Below are 20,432 nucleotides of genomic sequence, written 5' to 3'. Positions count from 1 at the left end.
AAATGGACCGTAATTCGAGTCAACCATTGAATTGTGATCCATTTCTGACATCAGCCATGGTCACAATGCTTCTTATTTGGTAATCCAAACCCTTTGGTTTTAGCAAATTCTGGAGTGTGTCTCTCTTGCCAATGGGCTCCAGAAGGGGTAGCTGGCTACTGTGAGAGCCCTTCGTGCATATTGGAACCTTGGGGTTCCCCACTGAGTCTGGGCACTAACAAGGTCAAAGACTCAAGTCTAAATGTCCTGCCTTCCAGCTTCCAAATCCTTCCATAAACTGGTAACATCTACTTATCCAATCAAGTGCCCACTCCATCCTAACAAAATTCCTCTGTCAGCGCAGCCTCTGCCACCCTCTTGACATTCCTTCCTCCTCCAAATGCACTCTCCTCCAAATCTCACTCATCCTTCAAGGTGCAGCTCAATGTCCAGCTACTCCGAGGAGCCTCCTATCTATCGGCACTCCTGCTCTGTTGACCTTTCTCTGTCTCAAGTACAATTATGCACAGTTTTTATGCATCGCATATATCATCCATTCTTTCCTCTGTAGAGCTTGACTTCCTAACGAGACTACATATTCCTTGGGGACAGAAATCATGTCAAAGTATTCCAGGGACCTTCACATGGCCTCACACACTGAGGGTGATTTAACAAACTTGACTGATCCTACTTCAGAGTTAGATCCCTAGTATTTCTGGAGTGTTTTCTTTTTGTTTGAACATTGGAAAAAGCACCAACTTTTTAAACTTTTCAGCATCACGTTGATGAGGACAATTGAAGGTAAGTTTGTTTGCTGAGGAAGTAGAACAAACTTTCTGTCCGAGACAGAAATAGAATCCTCTCCTCCAAACCCCTGCTGGAGCCTGCCATCTAACTATAATGGCCACATGGGCAGACCATAGGAAGCAATCGAAGGTTCTGGGGATGATTAATGCTCAAGAGGAGCTGTGGCATTTGTCAACAGCTACCAGCATTCAGCAAATGTGCTGCTGGTCACTGAGTGTGGGCCCACTGTGCAGCATTATCCCCGCTCTGAATGGGACTGGCATTATGTAACAGGAGGACAGAAGATGAAAAAGCAAAACACCAAGTAATAGGTGAATGCCATTTTTCCTTTTTATAAAGCACATTGCAGAGCAACTTGCTTACGATTGTAGTTAAATTCCACTCCACAGACTCAATTCTGAGTAGTTTTCCAGGCCTTGAGATTCATGGGCAAAATGAAGAGGTGCTTGAACTGAAGGTTTAAGTTAAAGAAGTGATACTCTGCCCCGTCCCCTACTGGGGATAAACTGAAAGTATTGGGTTTGGTGGTGCTTTTCCAGGTAACCAGTCCTAAATATCCTATGCTCTGACCCTAAATCAACACAGGCAACATCCTGGTCAAATTATTGTCCTGTGATTGTGATCCACACAACTGTAGGGGAAGTGCTCTTACCCTCGTGGGTTATATGAGAAGTCCCTTTTAACAACCGCAGCCCCTACTTCCCTCACTGCCCCCACTCTCCATACACACACACACACACACACACACACACACACACACACACACACCACGGGCCTCCAGCCTTCTTTCCAGCCTGCTGCCCTCTTCATCCTTGCATTTCACACATTCCATTCCAAGTACAAAAACGTCCTCCACCTGCAAGTTGCATAAAAGATCAAAAGGTGAGATAAAGGCTGAGAATAAAGGGGACTTTGCCCTGGGTAGTTAGACAGTAGAGCCTATTGAGAAGTGGGCAGCAAATTGTGAATTGTGGGGCTCTGGGGTTGGACTGCCTGGGTTCCCAAATTGCTTTTCCTACTTCCTAGCTGTGTCAGTTTGAGCAAACGGCCCAGCTTTCCTGGGCCTCAGTTACACTTCTTTACACAGGCATGACAACAACAGTGTTAGCCTTGTCTTGTTTGTGGTGGCATATACATGAGTCAATATGCATGGGGCACTTGGAGCCGTGCCAGGGACATGGGAGGTGATGTGCCCAACAGGTGGTGTTATTATTGTAGAGGAAGGCATGCAAGTCCCCTGAGGGCCATGATAAGACCTACAGGAGACAGTGCCAGTTCTTGCACACAATCTGTTCTGTCCATTTATTTCAGTCAGCAATTGAGACCTAGTATGTGCCAGGCACTTCCTAGGTGCATAGAATACAGAGGTGGAAAAATCGTTCAGTCCTTGCCTTTGTGAGCTTACAGTCTAACCTGTATGTCCATTCGTGGGCTGTCCACCTCGAAATCACCTCAGGCTGTGGGATGCCCAGCCATTCCACCCTGGGTGTGCAGCTGGCCCATAGGAGGCTTCGGGAATGATCTGCCACTGTCCTCCCTTCCAGTAGGCTCCTCATGGACCTCCCCATGGACTTCCCACTTGGACTCCAGAATCAGCCATTCACCCAAATTCTAGATAAAATCACCCCCTTGCCCAGCCGTCAAGGCTCAGTGGTTGAGGGTCGACCTATGAACCAGGAGGTCACGGTTCGATTCCCAGTCAGGGCACATGCCCAGGTTGCGGGCTGGATCCCTAGTAGAGGGCATGTAGGAAGGAGGCAGCCAATCAATGATTCTCTCTCATCATTGATGTTTCTATCTCTCTCTCCCTCTCTCTTCTCTATGAAATTATATATATATATATATTTAAATCACTTCCATGGCTCTCTAAGCTACCACCTCATCTCCCTTTCTCTGCTTCTACTTCCCAGTATAGAATGTTGCTGCCTGAGCCACACTGAATAGGCTTCCCCAGCCTAATCCCACCATGGGGGTGGGGAGTGGAGGATTCTCCTCACACCAATAAACAATTCTTGTGAACTTGCAGTCTAGCTGTATGTCCCTAGCAGGGTGTTCAAGAATTCAACTCAATTCTGATACTATCTCCTGGGAGATAGCATCAGATTCCACAGGTTAAGCGTTCAGTCCTACAAGACGGCTCCCCCACCCCACCCTCATACACACCCAGACGTCAGCCCAGCCGCAAGCCCAGGCTCTTCCCTGTGCTCCTGACAAGGAGGTTCCAAGGACCTTCTCCTTGGGTTCTATGATTTTGAGAATGGCTCACAGAACTGGGGGAAACCTATTTACTCACTATGCTATCCGTTGATTACAAAGATTATTAAAGGGTAAGAATCAATATCAGAGGAAGGGATACATTGGGTGAGACCCTGAGCAAAGGAGGTTCTGTCTTTGAGGAGCTTGGGGCCCAGTCGGTGGAACAGGAAAGTGTTCTGGTTGCCCAGGGAGGAGGCTCTCCAAAAACAAGGCCAACAATGAGCTGTCCTCCTGGGCTTTTACGGAGGCTTCATATACAGTCATGATTGACCACTGGCAATTGCACTCAATCTTCAGCCCCTCTTCCTGCCCAGAGGTGTGCGGTGGGGGTGGGGCTGAAAGTTCCAAACCTCTAATCACTTGGTTGGTTGTCCTGGCAAACAGCCCCCACTTTTGAGTGGGGTACAAAAGCCACCTCATTAACATACAAAAGATACCTTGCTCACTCTTAACACTTAAGAGCTTCCAAGGAATGTGGGGAGCTGTGAGCCAGGAACTGTGGATGAAGACCAAATATTTATGCATCACAATGTTCACACACACTCCATATTCCTGTTCTTTCATTTCAGTCCGTCCTTGGGTTCTCCAAAGCATTGTTCTCCTCGAGCCTTCCCCGCCACTACCCTGCCATTTCCTACTCCGACTCCCCCTTCTGAGCCACTGACCTTATTCTACTTCCTTGAGACCCAAGTTGGCCATCAGTTGCACTCTCTCCATCTTCTCCACCTCGAAATCACCTCAGGCTGCAAACCCATCCTCTTTGTCAGTCCACTGGCATCAGTGGAAGGAGTGAGCCAAGACTGAGCAGTGACTGGAGCAGCGTGTCTCACCCCTAAAGCCAGTCTCTGTCTGTGATCTCATCCCCACCCTTCTCCACCTCTCTAGGCCTGACTCCCCTAGGCACCCCCTTCCACCATTCTAGCTTCCTTGGGCTCTCTCCACTGCCTCCTTTCTCAAAGCATGTACGTGCACAGATTCATTCACTCTCTTCCCACAAACACCAGTTGAGTGCTAAAATGTGCTACGAGCTAAACACTCTTCTAGGATCTAGAGATAGGGCAGTGAAGAAAATAAAATCTCGACTCTCATGGAGCTTACGCTCTAGTGTGGAGAGTTGGCCAATAAACAGACAAATAATGTAGCGTGTCAAATGGAGAAGACTGCAAGCTGAAAGCCATTGGCACTTGCACTGAAAGGGCGCTGGGCATGCTGTGAACTGCAGAGGAAGGACGGAGGGCCAGAGAGAGGCAGGCCATGCCACAGAAGGGCCTGCTGTGGGTGAGGCTGCTTTAGAGTGGTGGAGGAGAAGCTGCTACGGGCCTACAGCTTTGCTGATTTGTTGAGAAGCTTCTGGATTCTGATGTGGCACAGTACAATAGTCTGGATAATGTTCCCACCACGTTCTTGGACCTGGCGTGTGCTGTGATGGCAAGAAGGCTACCCCTTCCTGCCCTAAAACCCCAGTGGGTCTGGTTGATAATGGAGTGCAACAGCTTGTCCAAGACAAACAATTCCCTCTCTTGCCTGTGGATGGGGAGTAGAGGAATGCATCAGCTCTTGGCTCTATTGCGTGTTTTGGCAAACGAACATAATAACGACTTCAGTGTGGTCCTTCCAGCCTATCTCCTCATCTAGGCCTAGGTAAAGAGGAACTTGGGAGAGGATTTGACTGAGTTATAAATATAATACTTCCCAAGAACTGATTAAGGAACCATCAGGCTGGCAAAATAACTCTTTGCTTCATTCTCATAATAAATATATAAAAGTATTAAACTTTTATAATTTATAGGGTACTTTCGTATGCCTTATCTTATTGAATATTCAACATATTATATGACACAAAATCCATTATAATTTATTTATCATTGAGCTAAACATATTTTCCAGTTAGCATGGGAATACACATTCTTCGCAAAAAAAAAAAAAAAAAGTTTTATTTTCATTGCTATTTGTGTTTAGAGTCCGGTAAGAATTGTCTCAAATTACACAAGAGACTTCCTATCTTGAAAACTTAGGGTCCTGGAGTGGATAGCTTTACATTCCACATGAATTAATAATGGTCTTCCTCCAGCACTCCCAGCAGATGCCCCAGCATACCAATCTCCATGTTCCTCATGCTTGGAATGTGTAATTCCTCCCTGAGCTACATTCTGCTCTGGGCAACTTCTATTTTGGGACTAAATTGTTTCTTTATATAGAAACCAGTACCTTTGTCAAATCAAGTGAGTACATGAGTCATTTGTGCATTTCCTAAAAACCATCACATCAAATTTTTCTCATCTGCTATCCATTTTCTTTTTTAACCAGGAGGAAATGCATTAACAATGCAAATGTCTTGGTGAAATGCCTAAGCTTTCATAGACCACTGCTAAAATGAAAATGCTTTCTGGTGGTAACTGAATTTCACACTTGTTTAAAGAATGATCACATCACCATTTGCATTTTTACCAACCAAGTAACTATATGCCTCTGCTAACTTGGGGGCTCCACTTCTATAATTCACATTACGGCCTTTTAGATAACACTGAATGGTCTGAGACGTTGGTGCTAATTAGGGCTTAGAAGGTATTTCGTGGTGTCTATAATTCTGACAGCACTTTCCTTGTGATTTGAGGAATGGAGGGAGGAGAGTGAAGCTTGTTCTTTCCTCATATCCTAGGTGGCTATATATGACGAGATTTTATTTCTTGTTAGCTTAGTACATTATGCTAAGGAACTGAGGCTATGGGGAGAGGCTTTGCTTTCTGTGCAAAAACAAATATGGATGCCTAAAGAGTCACCAAAGCTGGGCCAGCGTGCTCAGTGGTTGAGCGTAGACCCACAACCAGGAGATCACGATTCAATTCCCAGTCAGGGCACATGACCAGGTTGCGGGCTCCATTCCCAGTAGGGGGGCATGCAGGAGGCAGTCGATAAATGATTCTCATCATTGATGTTTCTATCTCTATCTCTCTCTCTCTCCCTTCCCCTTCTGCTCTGAAATCAATAAAAATATACATATATATTTTTAAAAAGAGTCACCTAAGGATTCTTCAGGCATCCCCAGAAGAAATTAGAGGGCAAATAGTAGGTGTGTCCAATCTTCTAAGGAGTTTGAGGCCAAAGGGTTCCGTTAAACAATAGACTCAATTGTCTGAACCTTTCTGAACCTTTTCTGCTTGGGCCTTATCTCCAGATCACAGTATCTAGTCAAGTATCATGAGAACACTCATTCCTGGGGGACCGAGGCTGATACTTACTTCTCTCTGCTCCTTTGTCTTCTGTACAACTGATGGGTTAGAGAGAGAAGGGGCAGATGAACATGCTTGCTGGATTCTTCTCACTGGAGAAAAGAAGAAAAGAACTAAAAGATCTAAAAGAACATTAGAACTGCTTAGCTGCAATATTGTTAGACCTTTCATTGAACTAAGGGAACTTCTGACAATGTCTTTGTGAATAAAGCAGTAATGTTAGTTCCTAATATTCTAAAAGGCTTTGGGAAAATGGGCACTGTAAGTTTTCCTACTCCCACTGAAAACACAGTGGAAATTCACTAGTTGTTCCAAGTAATGTTTTCATAAAGTATGTTTTTATTGATTTTTAGAGAGAGAGGAAGGGAGATGGGGGAGAGAGAGAGAGAGAGAGAGAGAGAGAGAGAGAGAGAGAGAGAGAAAACAAAACAAAACAAAACATCACATTGATGTGAGAGAGAAACATAGATCAGTTGCCTCCCACACCCACCCAACTGGAATGGAACCTGAAACCTGGGCATGTGTCCTCACCAGGAGTTGAAATGGTGACCTTTCAGTGCACGGGACAATAATCAACCAACTGAGCCACAGTGGCCAGGGCCCAAGTAATGTTTAAAACGTGAAATTATTCTGAGTTATTGTCATCAGATTGCTTATCAAATAGGTGTTCTATGTTCCTAGAAAAATGACTTGGGGTATTAAGACTCAAATCATTTGAGAGAAGAAGAAAGTCTCAGATTTGCCCTGAATGAAAAAGAGAATTATTTTCTCCTTTTCTTTTACCTTCAGTTTATATATTACATTGAAATAGAGAAAGAGGGTGGAGGAAACCTTCCAGAATAAGAGAGATAAAATCTGATAGAGCAGCAAGACCATATAATTGTAGAACACTAGTACTTCTTTCTCTGTAGTGTGGAAGGGGGAAATGTGGGCCATTTGCTACCATAGAAACCAACCAAGGTATGTGGGAGGGGGAGGGAAGGCCCATTGCAGGAACGTAAAGATCTTACTTTCTTTTCAAAGTTAAAGTGTTCTCCAGTCAATAAGTGATCTTTCTCTTGGCCAAAGGTAGGTAGGTATATGTGTGTGTATCCTTTTTATTGAAATCAGTTCCCATCTGCCTTCCCTACGACTTTGCCTTTAGAACCTGGATTTTCTGTCTTTCAGTCCAGTGTTTCCTTAAAGGAAGGTTGACAAAATAAAAGAAGAATCATTGAGCACCCTGTGCACCAGGCATAGCTCTCCGTAGTGGAGTGCACAGCCTGTAAGACATCTAACACACATTGCATAGAGCCACTGGATGAAAACCCTCTATTGTGCTAAGTTATATCTGTCCCTATTTCCATTCTCAGAGATCTCTTAGAAAATGAGCAGCGCAGAATGAATTCCTTCCCCTCTCTAATTCAACAGCTGTGTCCAAATCATGGTTCTTTTTAATTTTTTAAAATTGAAAAAGATTATTACAAACAGATGAAGGAGGCACACTTCCTGTTTCCTGTTCCTTTACCATCCATGTCACGGGCAGCCACCCTTTCCTTACCGGTCCGTCAGTCCTCTCCAAACTACCAGGAAAGGCAAACGAGCAATGGACCAGGTGTTTGGAAGCTGCAGACCACACCAAAGTCTGTCCTTCTGGAAAGAGGCTGCAGGAGAAAAGATATCAGCTCAGCCTAAGTGTGCTGCTGTGGATGGTAGGGAGTTCCCATTACATAAAAGCAACGAAAATAGCGGTCTTGAATGGAAGTCTCAAAGCAATCAGTTGAAAAAGAACTTCATTATATTCTTACAATTGCAAATTAAATGTCTAGTGGGCACTATCTCTCCTTCTCTGGGACTCTATGTTCTTTTGGAGGCAAGAGAAGTGCAGAGGAAACGGTGGATTCACACTCTGCTTCCTTTCTATTTCTAGTGTGTCTTCATGTATGGCTGAGACTAGAAAGCTAAACACATTTCCCAGATTCCTTTGCAGCTAGGGTAATGAATACAAAATAGCTTCATTAACCAGTGTGCTCTAGTAAGAGTTGCATGGAGGAGGCTGGGTGCTTTCTGCTGCCTGGCTCCCCTGTGGAGACACTGGCCCTTTCTGCATGTTCGGCCTCTACCTTTGTGGGTCTGGAAAGACAGTAGCAGTGGCGGCAGTGCGATCTCCTGATCCCCCCTCTTCTGGATTATGGAAGAGCTCCCTGGGCGGGCCAGCTCTGCAGCTCTGGGAATCATTTCTGCAGACCCAGCCCAGAGCCCATCACTCTAGCCCTTCTGACAACACTGAGTGCAGGTAATTCCCTGTGTAAGAGTAATGTTCTATTTAAAGGAACTGAAAGGGTGTCTGTTTACTAGACCTAAACAGGCAGGGTTGACAAAGGACAAGAAAAAAAAAGTCTAGTTGTTGACCAAGGCCTAGATGCTCAGAGGGGGCTGATCTGGGAGAAACTCTTGGTGACACAGGCAGAGGGGGAGCGCATTTGGTTCCATGGGGCATGGTCTCAGAAGGGAGGACTACACAATTCTGGGGATTATTTTGTGGATATGTGTGTCCCTCCTTGGAATCACCAGCACTCTTCCCTCTGTCCACCCATTAGGAACGATTCTGTTCCTTGAATTCTCTCAAGGTGAGGCCTTTGCTTTCATTTACAGTCCACAAACACTTGCTGAGTACCTACTGTCTTCTGGCAAATGCTAGATCCTCTGCAAACCAACCCATCTCTCCCTCTCTGAGGCCCCTGCTTCAGACTCCCACAGATACACAAAACACAGACTTTTCAACTACTCACACTTTTACACATTCTTCCTTGACTCCCACAGTCTGGGCTTTTAGTCCTGCCTTGTAATCCTATAGCTCCTGAATTTCCCCTATCAAAGCATTTCCCCACAGGGCATTGAAACTGCTCATTCATTTCTTTGTCTCCCATGCTAAATGCTAACTGCAGTGACGGCAAAGTCTGTCTTGTTTGCCAGTGTAGACTTGGGACCCAGCATAGTGCCTGGTACCCCCATGGCTCAGACATCCCATAGATAGTTACTGAATTTATATTCTAGTATACTAAGGAATTTCAGAAACTGGATTATCTCTGGAAGCTCTCAGATCTAAGACCAGCTGTACACATCAAAGGAGGTGACAGAAACTCTGGGTGCTGAGGCAAAATCAGAAGTTGGCGAAATATTTCTTTCCTTTCCAAGTTTCTCATATTTTAGCACCTTCACTACCATTTCTTTTAGCTTAAATGATAAAAGGGGGGGGGGGGAGCGAGAGGGAGAGGGAGAGCAGTTCAAACCACTTTGAACATTCTCCCTATGCAATGCTATTTATTCTTTTTAGATTTTGGCTCTGACTCTTATAGGATCTTTGACCTTGGAGGAATTTTTAACCGGAGACTTTGTTTTCTCATTTATAAGATGGCCACAAATTCTTTGACGCTGTTCCTACCTGAAGGTGTGATCTATGCCCCTGCCACTTGCCCTTTAACTTGGGTGGGCTCTGTGACAGTTGGACCAGTATCACACAGCAGAAGGGATGCTGCACCAACTTCCATGCAGGAGCCTTAACGGATCGGCAGCTTCCGGTTCCTGTCTTAGAATGCTCACGCTAAGGGCAGTCGCCCGCCCGTCATGCTCTGAAGGAGCATTAGCTGCCATTGGGGAAGCTGGATAGAGGGAGACGCTGGCTAGTCCCAGCTGTCCTGGCATTCCAGCCGAAATGCAGACGTGTGCGCGAACAAGCCATCTTGGTGTCCGGCCCAGGTGAGGATTCGGATGACTCCACCCCAGCTGCCATCTGACGGCAACTACATGAGAGGCCCCAAGCGAGAACTGCCCAGCTGAGCACGGTCAACCCACAGAACTGGGAGCCACGGAGGCTCAGGGTGGTTTACTGAGCAGCAGTAGATAACGCAGCTGGAAGTGATGGCGATAGGATTGTCACGAAGGTAAATGAGATTTCTGGTATGCTAGATCCCTGGAATAAACGAAGCCTTCAATATACATCAATTTTCCTGCCCCCTCCCCTTCCTCTCTATGAATTCTATGAACTTCCAAGACGGGGTTACTTTCAGTATCATCATTTGAAGGTAGGGTGAGCTGGAGCTGGGCTCTTTGCCAGATGTTTGGAATTTGAGCAGCTCCCCTTTCTTCTCTCCATCTTTCTCTTGTTTTCTGTGCTCTTTAAAGTACAGACAGATCATTTAGACCTAAAATAAGAATACCAAATTCAGCCTTTGTGTTTCAGACAGAAAAATCATAGGCTTGGTACAGGCTCATGGTAATAAAAATCAAGCCCCAGAAGCATTTTAGAGTCAAAGCAAAATTCTCCTTGGCAACTTTTGTCATGTCTGCATGTGAGTGTGTGTATAAAAAGCAGTTAAACAAAAACTTCAGACTTCATAATTATTTCACTATGTAAGCATGGCTTTTGGGGGGTTGGGGTTAAAAAGTACATGGTTAACTGTAATTACAGTCTTGCTACATTTGATTTTATAGCACATCAAAATTAAAATTTGAGTTAAACTCTGTAGAAAGACATGGTACATATTCTAAATGCCCCCCCCCCCCCTTACTCAAATGGCTGAGTTTATTTCATTCTTGTGACCTCCACAGAAGTCAACCTTTTATTATGTTGGTTGCTAAGGTGACGCATCTTGCCAATCATGCTGCCCATCCTAGAAAACTTGCTATCAAGGCAGTTTGAGATTACCTTTCCTCCGCCTTGAATTCCTGAGAACACCTAAACCAAGATAGGCAAGAGAGTTCACCTCAGTCTGAATTGGGTCAGCATCATAAATTCCATCAAATACCTGGTCAATTAACTTGAGGGTGGAAGAGGGACTCAAACTAGATGTCTGACGTGTGTAGATAAGAGAACTGGTTTATACTTTTATTTTTTAAATATATTTTATTGATTTTTACAGAGAGGGATAGAGAGTTAGAAACATCGATGAGAGAGAAACATCAATCAGCTGCCTCCTGCACACCCCCTACTGGGGATGTGCCAGCAACCAAGGTACATGCCCTTGACCAGAATCGAACCTGGGACCCTTCCGTCCGCAGGCCTTCGCTCTATCCACTGAGCCAAACTGGTTAGGGCTGGTTTATACTTTTATATATCAACCTTTAATATGGCTGAAGATACAAAGTTACAATGTTTATCCCCAGGATAAAAGCCTCTGGAACCTGTGGGGGCCCACAAGGTTAGAAAGATGGGGGTGGGGGGTGGGGGGAGGGGGTGGGATGGAGGTGGTCAGCCTGGGTGTCTGGTGACATTTCACAGTCAGTTCCAGCTACAGAGTATTTAGATGGGGAACCTAGTCTACTACTGAAGATGTCTTTCCTTCCCTGATGAGAATGCAAGGGGCTGGAGCTTGGGGTCTTTAAGTGCAAGCACACGTCCTCCTTGGCACCGTCCCTTTACTAACCTTGCCATTCCTCGTGTCCAGAGACAAGTGCGGACCCTTCAGGTCTCTGCTTCCGGTGTAGTCGGTCTGCGGACACAGCTGGGGCAACTGTTCCTTTCCATCTCACAGCTCCTGTGGGAGGTGTGACAGCGTGAGGCGCCAGAAAGCTTGTTCGATAATTACTTCTTGATTTGCCTCTGGGAGTGCAAATGCGCCCACCTCTGTGCGTTCACGTGAGCTCCTCGGAGGGTGAGCGACCAGCCGCCCTGTCAAGAGCCAGAGAGTGTGGGTCTACAGACAAATGGGTGACATTATTTTGCCGCCAAATAAAAAGTCACATTTTAGGAGAGAGGTCACAGGGTCTTTGTTCCTGATTGCCATCGAAGCCAAATCTATAATCCGAGATGCCCCCCCAGATGCCCCCAAGTCAGTGCAATCAGGCCCCAAAGGAATGAGGCGGGCGCGAAGCGGGCAGCAGGGCTGGCTCCCACACCCGGCGAGCTCGCACCCGCGGGGCCCCCGCCTCCCGGGCGCAGGTTCCCAGCGGGCTGGGGCCCAGAGGTCAGTGGCTGCAGGGAGTGGGTGGGTGGGTGGGCCGGGCACCGGAGCGGAGGCAGGTGCCCGCGAAGCGCTCTAGGGAGACCCGCTTCCCGGCACCCGAGGCGCCCCCAACCCTTCAGCCACAGCACCTGCCCCGTGCGGGCGCAGCGGGACCCCGGCCGGCGCCCGGCCTGCCCTCCCCGGAGCCCGCCATTGGCTGAGCCCTCGGCTCCAGCCCACACGTGGCCCCCCCCACACAGGTGGCCCCCGCCCCCCTCGGGCCCGCCGCCCCATTTCACCCGCTCCTCACGGGGCCCAGCACCGGCTCCCGTCGCCCCCCGGGGCGCGGCGCCCGCAGATCGGCGCCGGGGGCGGGGCCTCGCGCAGGGCGCCCGGGGATTGGCCTCGGGGGGCGGGGGGCGGGGCCGACCGCGGAGAAAACAGCGCGCGCGCAGCCGGGGAGCCGTCGCCGCCGGAGTCTGAGGCCGCCGGGTCCGCGCGCCGTCCGCCCGCGCTCCTCTCCGTTGTCTCAGCCTTCCTCCCGCCGAGCCTCGGCCGGGCCCCCGCCCGCTCCCGCGCAGCGCGAGCTCCTCCCGCCCGCAGCTCCCGTCCCGCGCGGAGCAGCCCGGCCGGAGCGGCGATGCGCCTCATTCAGAACATGTGCACCATCGCCGAGTACCCCGCCCCGGGCAGCGCCGCGGCCGCCGACTACTGCCTGAGGGCGGCGGGCCGCCGGCTGGTCAAGATCGCCGTGGTGGGGGCCAGCGGCGTGGGCAAGACCGGTGAGTCCGCGCTCGGGCGAGAACCCGCTGGTCTCCGGGGCGGGACGGGGCAGGGCGAGGTGGGGGCGGTGGCTGCACTGCCCGCCCGCCGGCTCCGATGGACCCACTGCCCGCTCCGGGGGGCCCGCGCCAGCCTCGCTTCCCATCCCTCCTCCTACAGAGGAGGGGAGCTGGGACCCCGAGTGCCCGGGCGGCCGTCCCGGCACCACCGGCACCACCGAGAGCAGAGCTTTGGGGTTCTTGAGCGTCCGGTGGTGCCTGGCACCAAGGGGGACTTGGGGAGCGGAGCCGCCCCTCGGGGGCGTTCAGGTTAGGAAAGATGTGCCTGCTGGGGGCTTAGGTGCGGCTGAGCCGGCCCAGAGGAGCGGCGGGCCCCATGGGGCCCCATGGCCCTTGCAGCTGCACAGAGCGGCCACTCGCCATGCCTTGTGCCCGTGCGGTGTCTGGAGGGAGAGTGAAGGAGCTGGGGGGCGGGGGGCGGGAGCGGGCTGCGGGGGGTAGGAATTTCCTAGGTGGCCGCCGGCTTTCTCTGGGAGAGCTGATTTCCAGACGGCGGCGTGGAGTGAAGAAGATGGATCTCACTTTAGCTCCAGGGTTAAGCCTCTGTCCTCTCTCTTTTCTGGCCTGCAGCCCTGGTGGTCCGGTTCCTCACCAAGCGATTCATTGGCGACTACGAGAGAAACGCAGGTGAGGAAGCACTTTGGAAGGAGATGCCATCCGCTTGCACCAGCGCTGCTGGTCTCACTTTCAGCGTCTCCCAGGCAGGTTCCTTCAGAGTGACAGTCAGCATCAGGGTCTTGCCACGTCCAACTCTGCCTGCCCCCCCCCCCCCATTTCCCTGTGCCCCCCCTCCCATAACTGCCATCTGGCCTCATTCCACTCCAGGCCCATTCATCACTTTATTGAGTGCCTCAAAGTATTCCCCTTGGTGTGTTTCAACGATGGGGACCCCAGTTGGAAGCACCCTTTGTTCTGAAGAGCCTCTCCCTTCAAAACACTCCTGCCAAAGTCATAAAAACACACACAAATGTTGGCCAGCTCCTCCCCCACCCCGTCCCTCTCTGCTGGCCGCCTTTCAGAGGTGACCTTTCAAAGCAAAGGCCAAGGGAGAGCCGCTGTAAACCTAACGTTCTCTTTTCTTAACAAAGAAAAAAGACAGGCACGCCAGAATTTTAGGAGAGTTCCTTAGTAAACGGGAGGACACTGTTTCAATCCCTGTGATTAAGACTGGCCATTGGGGAGGCTTAAGGGCTTTCAACCTATGTTCTGTTAACAAATTGTTTCATTCCTTAGGCCATCTGAAGTACCTACAGGGATTATTTGAAATGCGCTCTATAAACCGTCCCAAGATAAGGCATGGCAGCCTTCTGCTTTGATGTAGAGTTGGCTATTGCTAGTCGCATTTTTATTTCAGTTGGTAATGTTGGCTCTGCGTTTGCTAACAGTGTTTGCCTACCCAGCCATTGTATCTGATAGCTGAAGTATAAATATATGTCTGAGTGATAACGCACTAAAATAAAATAGAAACCACACACATGCTGAGCAAGGAAATACTCTAAATATGGAAGCTCTGTTTAAAACTACCCAAATCAGTTTCCAAAAATGTGCAAACTTTGCCCTGGGTTTAATAAATCAACTAATATGGAGTCAAAATTACAGTTGTCTCAAAAAAAAAAAAAATCGGAATTAAGCCTATTAACTATAGCTTATTTTTGTGCATTGGTTCAGGTTATATTTTCTAAGTTAAAAAAAAAATCCCATAATGTTTTCAAAGTTGCACAAGAAGGATGAACATACTTTTTTTTTTTTCTTTTGCCTGATAGGTAATCTCTACACCAGACAAGTCCAGATAGAAGGTGAAACCCTGGCTATTCAGGTTCAAGACACTCCAGGTATTCAGGTGAGAAGCTCTGAGATGCGTGACTAGGTCGATGGGGAGGTGGCTTGACTGTCGAACTGTTGAGTTCTCAAAGTACGAAGGAGAGGAATTTGGGGAGTCAAGTCGAGGCTTTTACATGTGTGACACTTCAGTGCTATGTGGCTTTTGGTCAGTCTTAGCCTGGCTTAATTTGGGAGACTTGGCTGAGGGGCAGAAATCTTAGGAGTCTACCCAGCAGGAAAGACCAAACCAAACACACCGGGAATAGGCAGTTTCCGACTATGATTAAAAAGGTCACTTTTTACATTTGTGTCTTGCCATTCAAAATCAAAATCTAGGTATAGTCTGCAAATACTCAGAATCACTTTTTATTGTGGAAAGTTCCTCTATAGACAAAAGAGCCGTGTGTGTGTGTGTGTGTGTGTGTGTGTGTGTTTCCCTCTTGAGCTGGGCAGTTATCCAGGTTTAAATGCTTCCAGCTCCTATCTTTACTTCTCCAGACTTACTGTCTAGCCAGTTAATTTCCCATTTTATGCAACTACAAAGTCTCTCTGCATGGAGTTCTCTGCAGGTCAATTTTCCACTTGAGTGTGGTGAGCTGCACTGTTATTTATTCCAACTCCGTGCAGCTGGATCAACATATTGTCAAGAAAGCTGAAGTGTGTGGGGATATAACTTGTTTATGGCCTGCGACCTGGCATTACCGTCAAGGGCTCTTTTGAATTCTCTATCCAGCCAAGCCAGGGCTCTCTTCTGCACTCGCCATTCACCTTGCCATTCCCCCTCTCTCAGGTCCACGAGAACAGCTTGAGCTGCAACGAACAGCTGAGTAGGTGCATTCGCTGGGCCGACGCTGTGGTCATCGTTTTCTCCATCACCGACTACAAGAGCTATGAACTCATTGGCCAGCTCCACCAGCAGGTCCAGCAGCTCCACCTGGGCACGCGGCTGCCCGTGGTGGTCGTGGCCAACAAAGCTGACCTGCTACACATCAAGCAGGTGGACCCTCAGCTTGGACTGCAGCTGGCCGGCATGCTGGGCTGCTCCTTCTATGAAGTGTCCGTCAGCGAAAACTACAACGACGTCTACAACGCTTTCCATGTCCTGTGCAAAGAAGTGAGCCACAAACAGCCGCCGAGCAGCACGCCCGAGAAGCGAAGAACCTCCCTCATCCCCAGGCCCAAGTCGCCCAACATGCAGGACCTGAAGAGGAGGTTCAAGCAAGCCCTTTCTGCCAAAGTGAGGACTGTCACCTCTGTCTGAAGCAGAGGCACTTGGGGGTGTGGTCTTCCCAGGAGGAGAGTCTGAGGCTCTTCAGGTGCAGGAACGTTGAATGCTGGGAGTAATTCGTGGTTCCAGAACGGGCCGGAGCAGGGAGGCCCGCAGGGCCTGCGGAACTGGTGCGGAAAAGGAAGCATTGTTCTGAGCAGGGGGACAGAACCGGTGAGGCTTGATGCCCACCAAACCGCTCTCTGAATATGTGAAATGGACTCCCTGTCTTGTCCTGTGGAGGGGAAGGGGCATAATCGCTTTGGATTTTGTCCTTACTACCTTGTAAATGATGCTCAGTGGTAGATTCACCAAATATATCGATGTGATTTACAGTGGGAATGAAAGACTCAGCTCTCACGGTCTCTCCCTTTCCTTCCTTCTCTTTTCCTCCACCCGTATCCCCCAAGGAAGAATTGCTTTTCTCTTACAAGGAGGATTTGCATCTCTGGAACCCTATTCCTGATAGAATGCCTTTCTAACTGGAAGGGTACCCAGTTTCTTAGGACAAAGAGGAAAATATTTCCCCATTCTCCCCAAAAGGGTGGAGTTTACGGGCCAAAATGTGTATCCAGACACCTGTCAGCGTATATGGCCCGACACGGGAGGCTGGTTAGTTGGGCCTGTGACCAGTGGTTGAGAACAAACTCTTCAGCCCCAAACTTTGAGTGGTTGTGAGACTGTATAATTAAAAAAAAAAACAACAACTGTTGCATCAGGTACAGAAAGAAAATGTGTCCATTGAGTTTGGTGTGATTTGTGTAACTGGCTCATGGCAATGATGTTGGGCTGCTTCCCAGGCCTGGTTGAGTCATGGCTTAAATACCAAAACACTGTCTTACAGCGAGTGAACAGATGCACAAATCCCCTACACAGATGCACTTTAAAGCCACCCAAGCTTTGGCTTAAATTGTAATTAATTTATTTTATGTACAATAAATTTCATTTTAAAAGAATAGACATCTGACTTGGTCTTTATTGAAACACTCACCTTTTGTCCTTCAAAGAATTACTTAGTATCTTGGGTATGTTGAGTTAGGCATTATGCCTTCCAAAGGTTATGTCTTTTTAAAAAATACATTTGTATTGATTTCAGAGAGGAAGGGAGAGAGAGAGAGAGAGAAGCATCAATGTTGAGAGAGAGCCATTAATCAGGAGCTATGAGGGCCTCCTGAACGCCCCCCACTGGGGATCAAGCCTGCAACCCAGGCATGTGCCCTGACCTGGAATCGAACTGTGACCTCCTGGTTCATAGGTTGACACTCAACCACTGAGCCATGCCAGCTGGGTCAAGGCTTATGTCTTAAATGTCCCAACCAAAGATGTGCATTCAACTGTTATTCCCACTTTGCAGATGAAGAATCAGGCTTACAAACAAGTTGCATATCTTGTCAAAGGCCACAACCTATGAGTGTTGTAAGTTGTAATTTGCCGCTTTATAGTCAATAGCATATCTCCTATCCATTTCCTTCATGATCTTCCAGGTAAACCAGACATGTCTGGCTGTATGTTTTATGCTGTGAAGACATCTTAGCCAAGCCTTGAAGAAACTAATGCTCCTACCCAAGATTACTGCTCCGCCATACATGCCTCCTTTGGCAAACCTCCTTCTTGGGTATGCTGCTTTCAGAAAGTGCACTTTGTTCTCATTGTGGAAGCTTGGAGTCATTGACCTGGGCTGTGCAGGAGCCCTCGTAGCTCCTATCACAAGAGTAGGTGCTAAAACTGCCAGGCCACTCATCTGTGTCCATCTGGGCCAGAGAGACCGCTCATGCAAGCCAAGTGAGCCACCATCTTTACGGGCCAATGATCACACCTTATATTTGAGTAGTGCTTTCACATACCTGATCTCATTCATTCCTCCAGGGAACCCTGTGAGGAGGGTGCAGGAGGAAATACTATCCTACAGATGAGAAAAACAGGCTCTGAGCTTCGAGTGATGTCCTCAGGTTCCCACAGAGGACCTGAATCAACGTCTTCGGACTAAATTGTAAACTTAAAAATAAGAAAAATAAGGCCTTTTAAATTGAAAGGCAAACAAGTGTTTATTTCAGCTATTTGGGAATCAATGCTTCAGTGAGGAGACAAAGGCAATGGGTCTTGATGAGAAAGGGAAAGGGAACAGTTACAGCAATAGAGGAAGGCATTTCTATTGGTGCAGATAACATAACCTAGTGATGTTAATTCTAAACACTTTTTAATTTTCAGCCCTGTAATCATCCATCCAGTAGTCATCTTGCTATCTTTGAAGATAGTTCCTTGGGAAACAAAGGTGCTTAGGCCCAGTCCAAAGGTCATTCATTTTGCCTTGTTTTTCTTTTCTTTTTTTTAAAAATATATTTTATTGATTTTTTACAGAGAGGAAGGGAGAGGGATAGTTAGAAACATCGATGAGAGAGAGACATTGATCAGCTGCCTCCCGCACACCCCCTACGGGGGATGTGCCCGCAACCAAGGTACATGCCCCTGACCGGAATCGAACCTGGGACACCTTAGTCCACAGGCCGACGCTCTATCCACTGAGCCAAACTGGTTTCGGCTTGCCTTGTTTTTAACATTCCAAGGTTTGAGGTATAAGACATGCAAGGCAATTCCTTGGGCATGGCAGCTCCAGCTCCATTTTAAAGTGGCTCTGTTCATATTATTGTTCACAATATTCAGCGTTCTTGTTTCTTTGTAAGATTTCACGTATGAGATGCTGTTGCAAAAGCAGGGCCATGGAACCAAGGGAAGCAGCCAAAATGAATAGCTACTGAGGACCTACTATGGTATCGTGCCAGACTTTTAAATCTGTTTTATTCCTGTCTGCTCTTGACAGGGCTTTTGGTGATGCCCCAAACCTTACCTTATATGGAGAGCAATTTTTTTATACTTCACGCCTATCTTAACCTTGGAGAAGGGGGTGTGTGTTGGGGGCAGGGAGGGAAATAGTGCTAACATGAGATTCTATAAACATTTCAACTCAAAGGCAGTGACAAGTACCTCCCCCTAGCTTCTGCTCACTTTTATTTCTGTTCATCCTATGTGGTTGCATTAATAATGTTGAGGAGTGAGAGGTTACTCTTCATATGCTTAGCAATGGTCTTCTACCCACGCCCTGGAACTAAAGGTATAGAATTTTCCTGCGGGCTTTATCTTCCAAGGTGCTGAGCGGCGCTGCATTCGTTTACTCCTGGCAGCGGCTCGAACCCTCTTCTTTCCCCTGTTCTGTGAGTGTGCAGATCCCGCAGACCCCGGCAGCCCTCTCCTGCTCCCGTGCGGTGTGTGAGCTGCACCCCACCTCCCCCTGCGTGGGACTCAGTTTCTCATACTTCACCCTAGGAGTTCCGGCTGGAAGGGGTCTGGGAGCTCTATTCCATTACTCCGTCCAGAGGGACAGAGTGCTTTGTTCAAGGCCAGAGAGAGAGAGAGAGAGAGAGAGAGAGAGAGAGAGCGCTGGAAACCACCCAAGTCCCAGTCTGTCCACTGTCCCAGGCGGACATGACTATTTATAGTTCTAGAATGTGCCATGTTTCCTTCTCTTCTCATGAATTTTAGCTTCATATTTCATTACCTTGGCTTCTCTCATTATTAGTATCTCTCAATGCCTGCTTGTCTGTTTTAAATTTCTTTTTAAGATTCCTTTTATAGGTTGCCTACTCTAGGCATTTTACAAACATAATTCTTTGAAAAAAAAATATTTTTACTGATTTCAGAGAGAGGAAGGGAGAGGGAGATAGAAACATCAACCATGAGAGAGAATCATTTAAAAAAAATATTTTTTTATTGATTTCAGAGAGGAAGGGAGAGGGAGAGATAGAAACATCAATGATGAGAGAGAATCACTGATTGGCTGCCTCCTGCACGCCCCCCACTGGGGATCGAGCCCACAACCCGGGCATATGCCCTTGACCAGAATCGAACCTGGGACCCTTCAGTCCGCAGGCGGACGCTCTATCCACTGAGCCAAACCAGCTAGGGCCAGACATAATTCTTACAATAGACTATGAGGTGGGTGTCATTTCTCCCATTTTACAGAAAGGGCTATTGAGGGCCACAATCCCGTGGCCAGAAAACGGCTGGGGTGGTTTGGACGCAGCGCTGCTCCTAGCCTGTGTTCTGCGGCCTCCCGTGGCACACAGGAAACACCCAGAGTGGTTTCATTTAAATGTCCGAACACGATGACCATCAGGCACTGAGGGACACCCTCTCCCGCCTGGGAGGGAAACACCTGCTTTGCCATGTGGGTAAGGGAAGGCAGGGAGGGATGTGAGTGTGGGTGGGGGTGGGAGGCAGGGGAGTGGAGAAAGGAAAGGAATTAGAATTG

At 48.1% G+C, this 20,432-nt stretch overlaps 1 protein-coding gene and 1 long non-coding RNA gene across 2 annotated transcripts; one reads left to right on the top strand and one right to left on the bottom strand.

Moving 5' to 3' along the window:
• Positions 1 to 5,532: 5,532 nt before the first annotated feature.
• Positions 5,533 to 12,425, bottom strand: LOC307102968. The gene is made up of 3 exons (XR_013813770.1): positions 11,678 to 12,425; positions 7,813 to 7,915; positions 5,533 to 6,364 (listed from the first exon to the last, which is right to left on the bottom strand). It is a non-coding gene; the product is annotated as an uncharacterized lncRNA (long non-coding RNA).
• A 228-nt stretch (positions 12,426 to 12,653) lies between these two features.
• On the top strand, positions 12,654 to 17,118 carry RASL11B (RAS like family 11 member B). Its single transcript, XM_079771907.1, has 4 exons — positions 12,654 to 12,978; positions 13,609 to 13,665; positions 14,802 to 14,878; positions 15,650 to 17,118. The coding sequence occupies exons 1-4, from the start codon at positions 12,837 to 12,839 to the stop codon at positions 16,118 to 16,120; spliced, it is 747 nt and encodes a 248-aa protein (XP_079628033.1). The 5' UTR covers positions 12,654 to 12,836; the 3' UTR covers positions 16,121 to 17,118.
• The last annotated feature ends 3,314 nt before the right edge of the window (positions 17,119 to 20,432 follow it).

This window comes from Cnephaeus nilssonii, assembly GCF_951640355.1.
Source record: "Cnephaeus nilssonii genome assembly, chromosome: 1".
In the NCBI taxonomy this organism is placed as follows: Eukaryota; Metazoa; Chordata; class Mammalia; order Chiroptera; family Vespertilionidae; genus Cnephaeus; species Cnephaeus nilssonii.
This window is presented reverse-complemented; position numbering and strand designations above follow the sequence as displayed.

What these genes read in the sequence shown, in the direction of transcription:
- RASL11B (XM_079771907.1), top strand. Translation starts at nt 12,837, where the DNA reads ATGCGCCTCATTCAGAACATGTGCACCATCGCCGAGTACCCCGCCCCG. An exon ending in CAGCGGCGTGGGCAAGACCG is followed by an intron (nt 12,979 to 13,608) that starts GTGAGTCCGCGC and finishes TCTGGCCTGCAG; the next exon opens with CCCTGGTGGTCCGGTTCCTC. An exon ending in CGACTACGAGAGAAACGCAG is followed by an intron (nt 13,666 to 14,801) that starts GTGAGGAAGCAC and finishes TTTGCCTGATAG; the next exon opens with GTAATCTCTACACCAGACAA.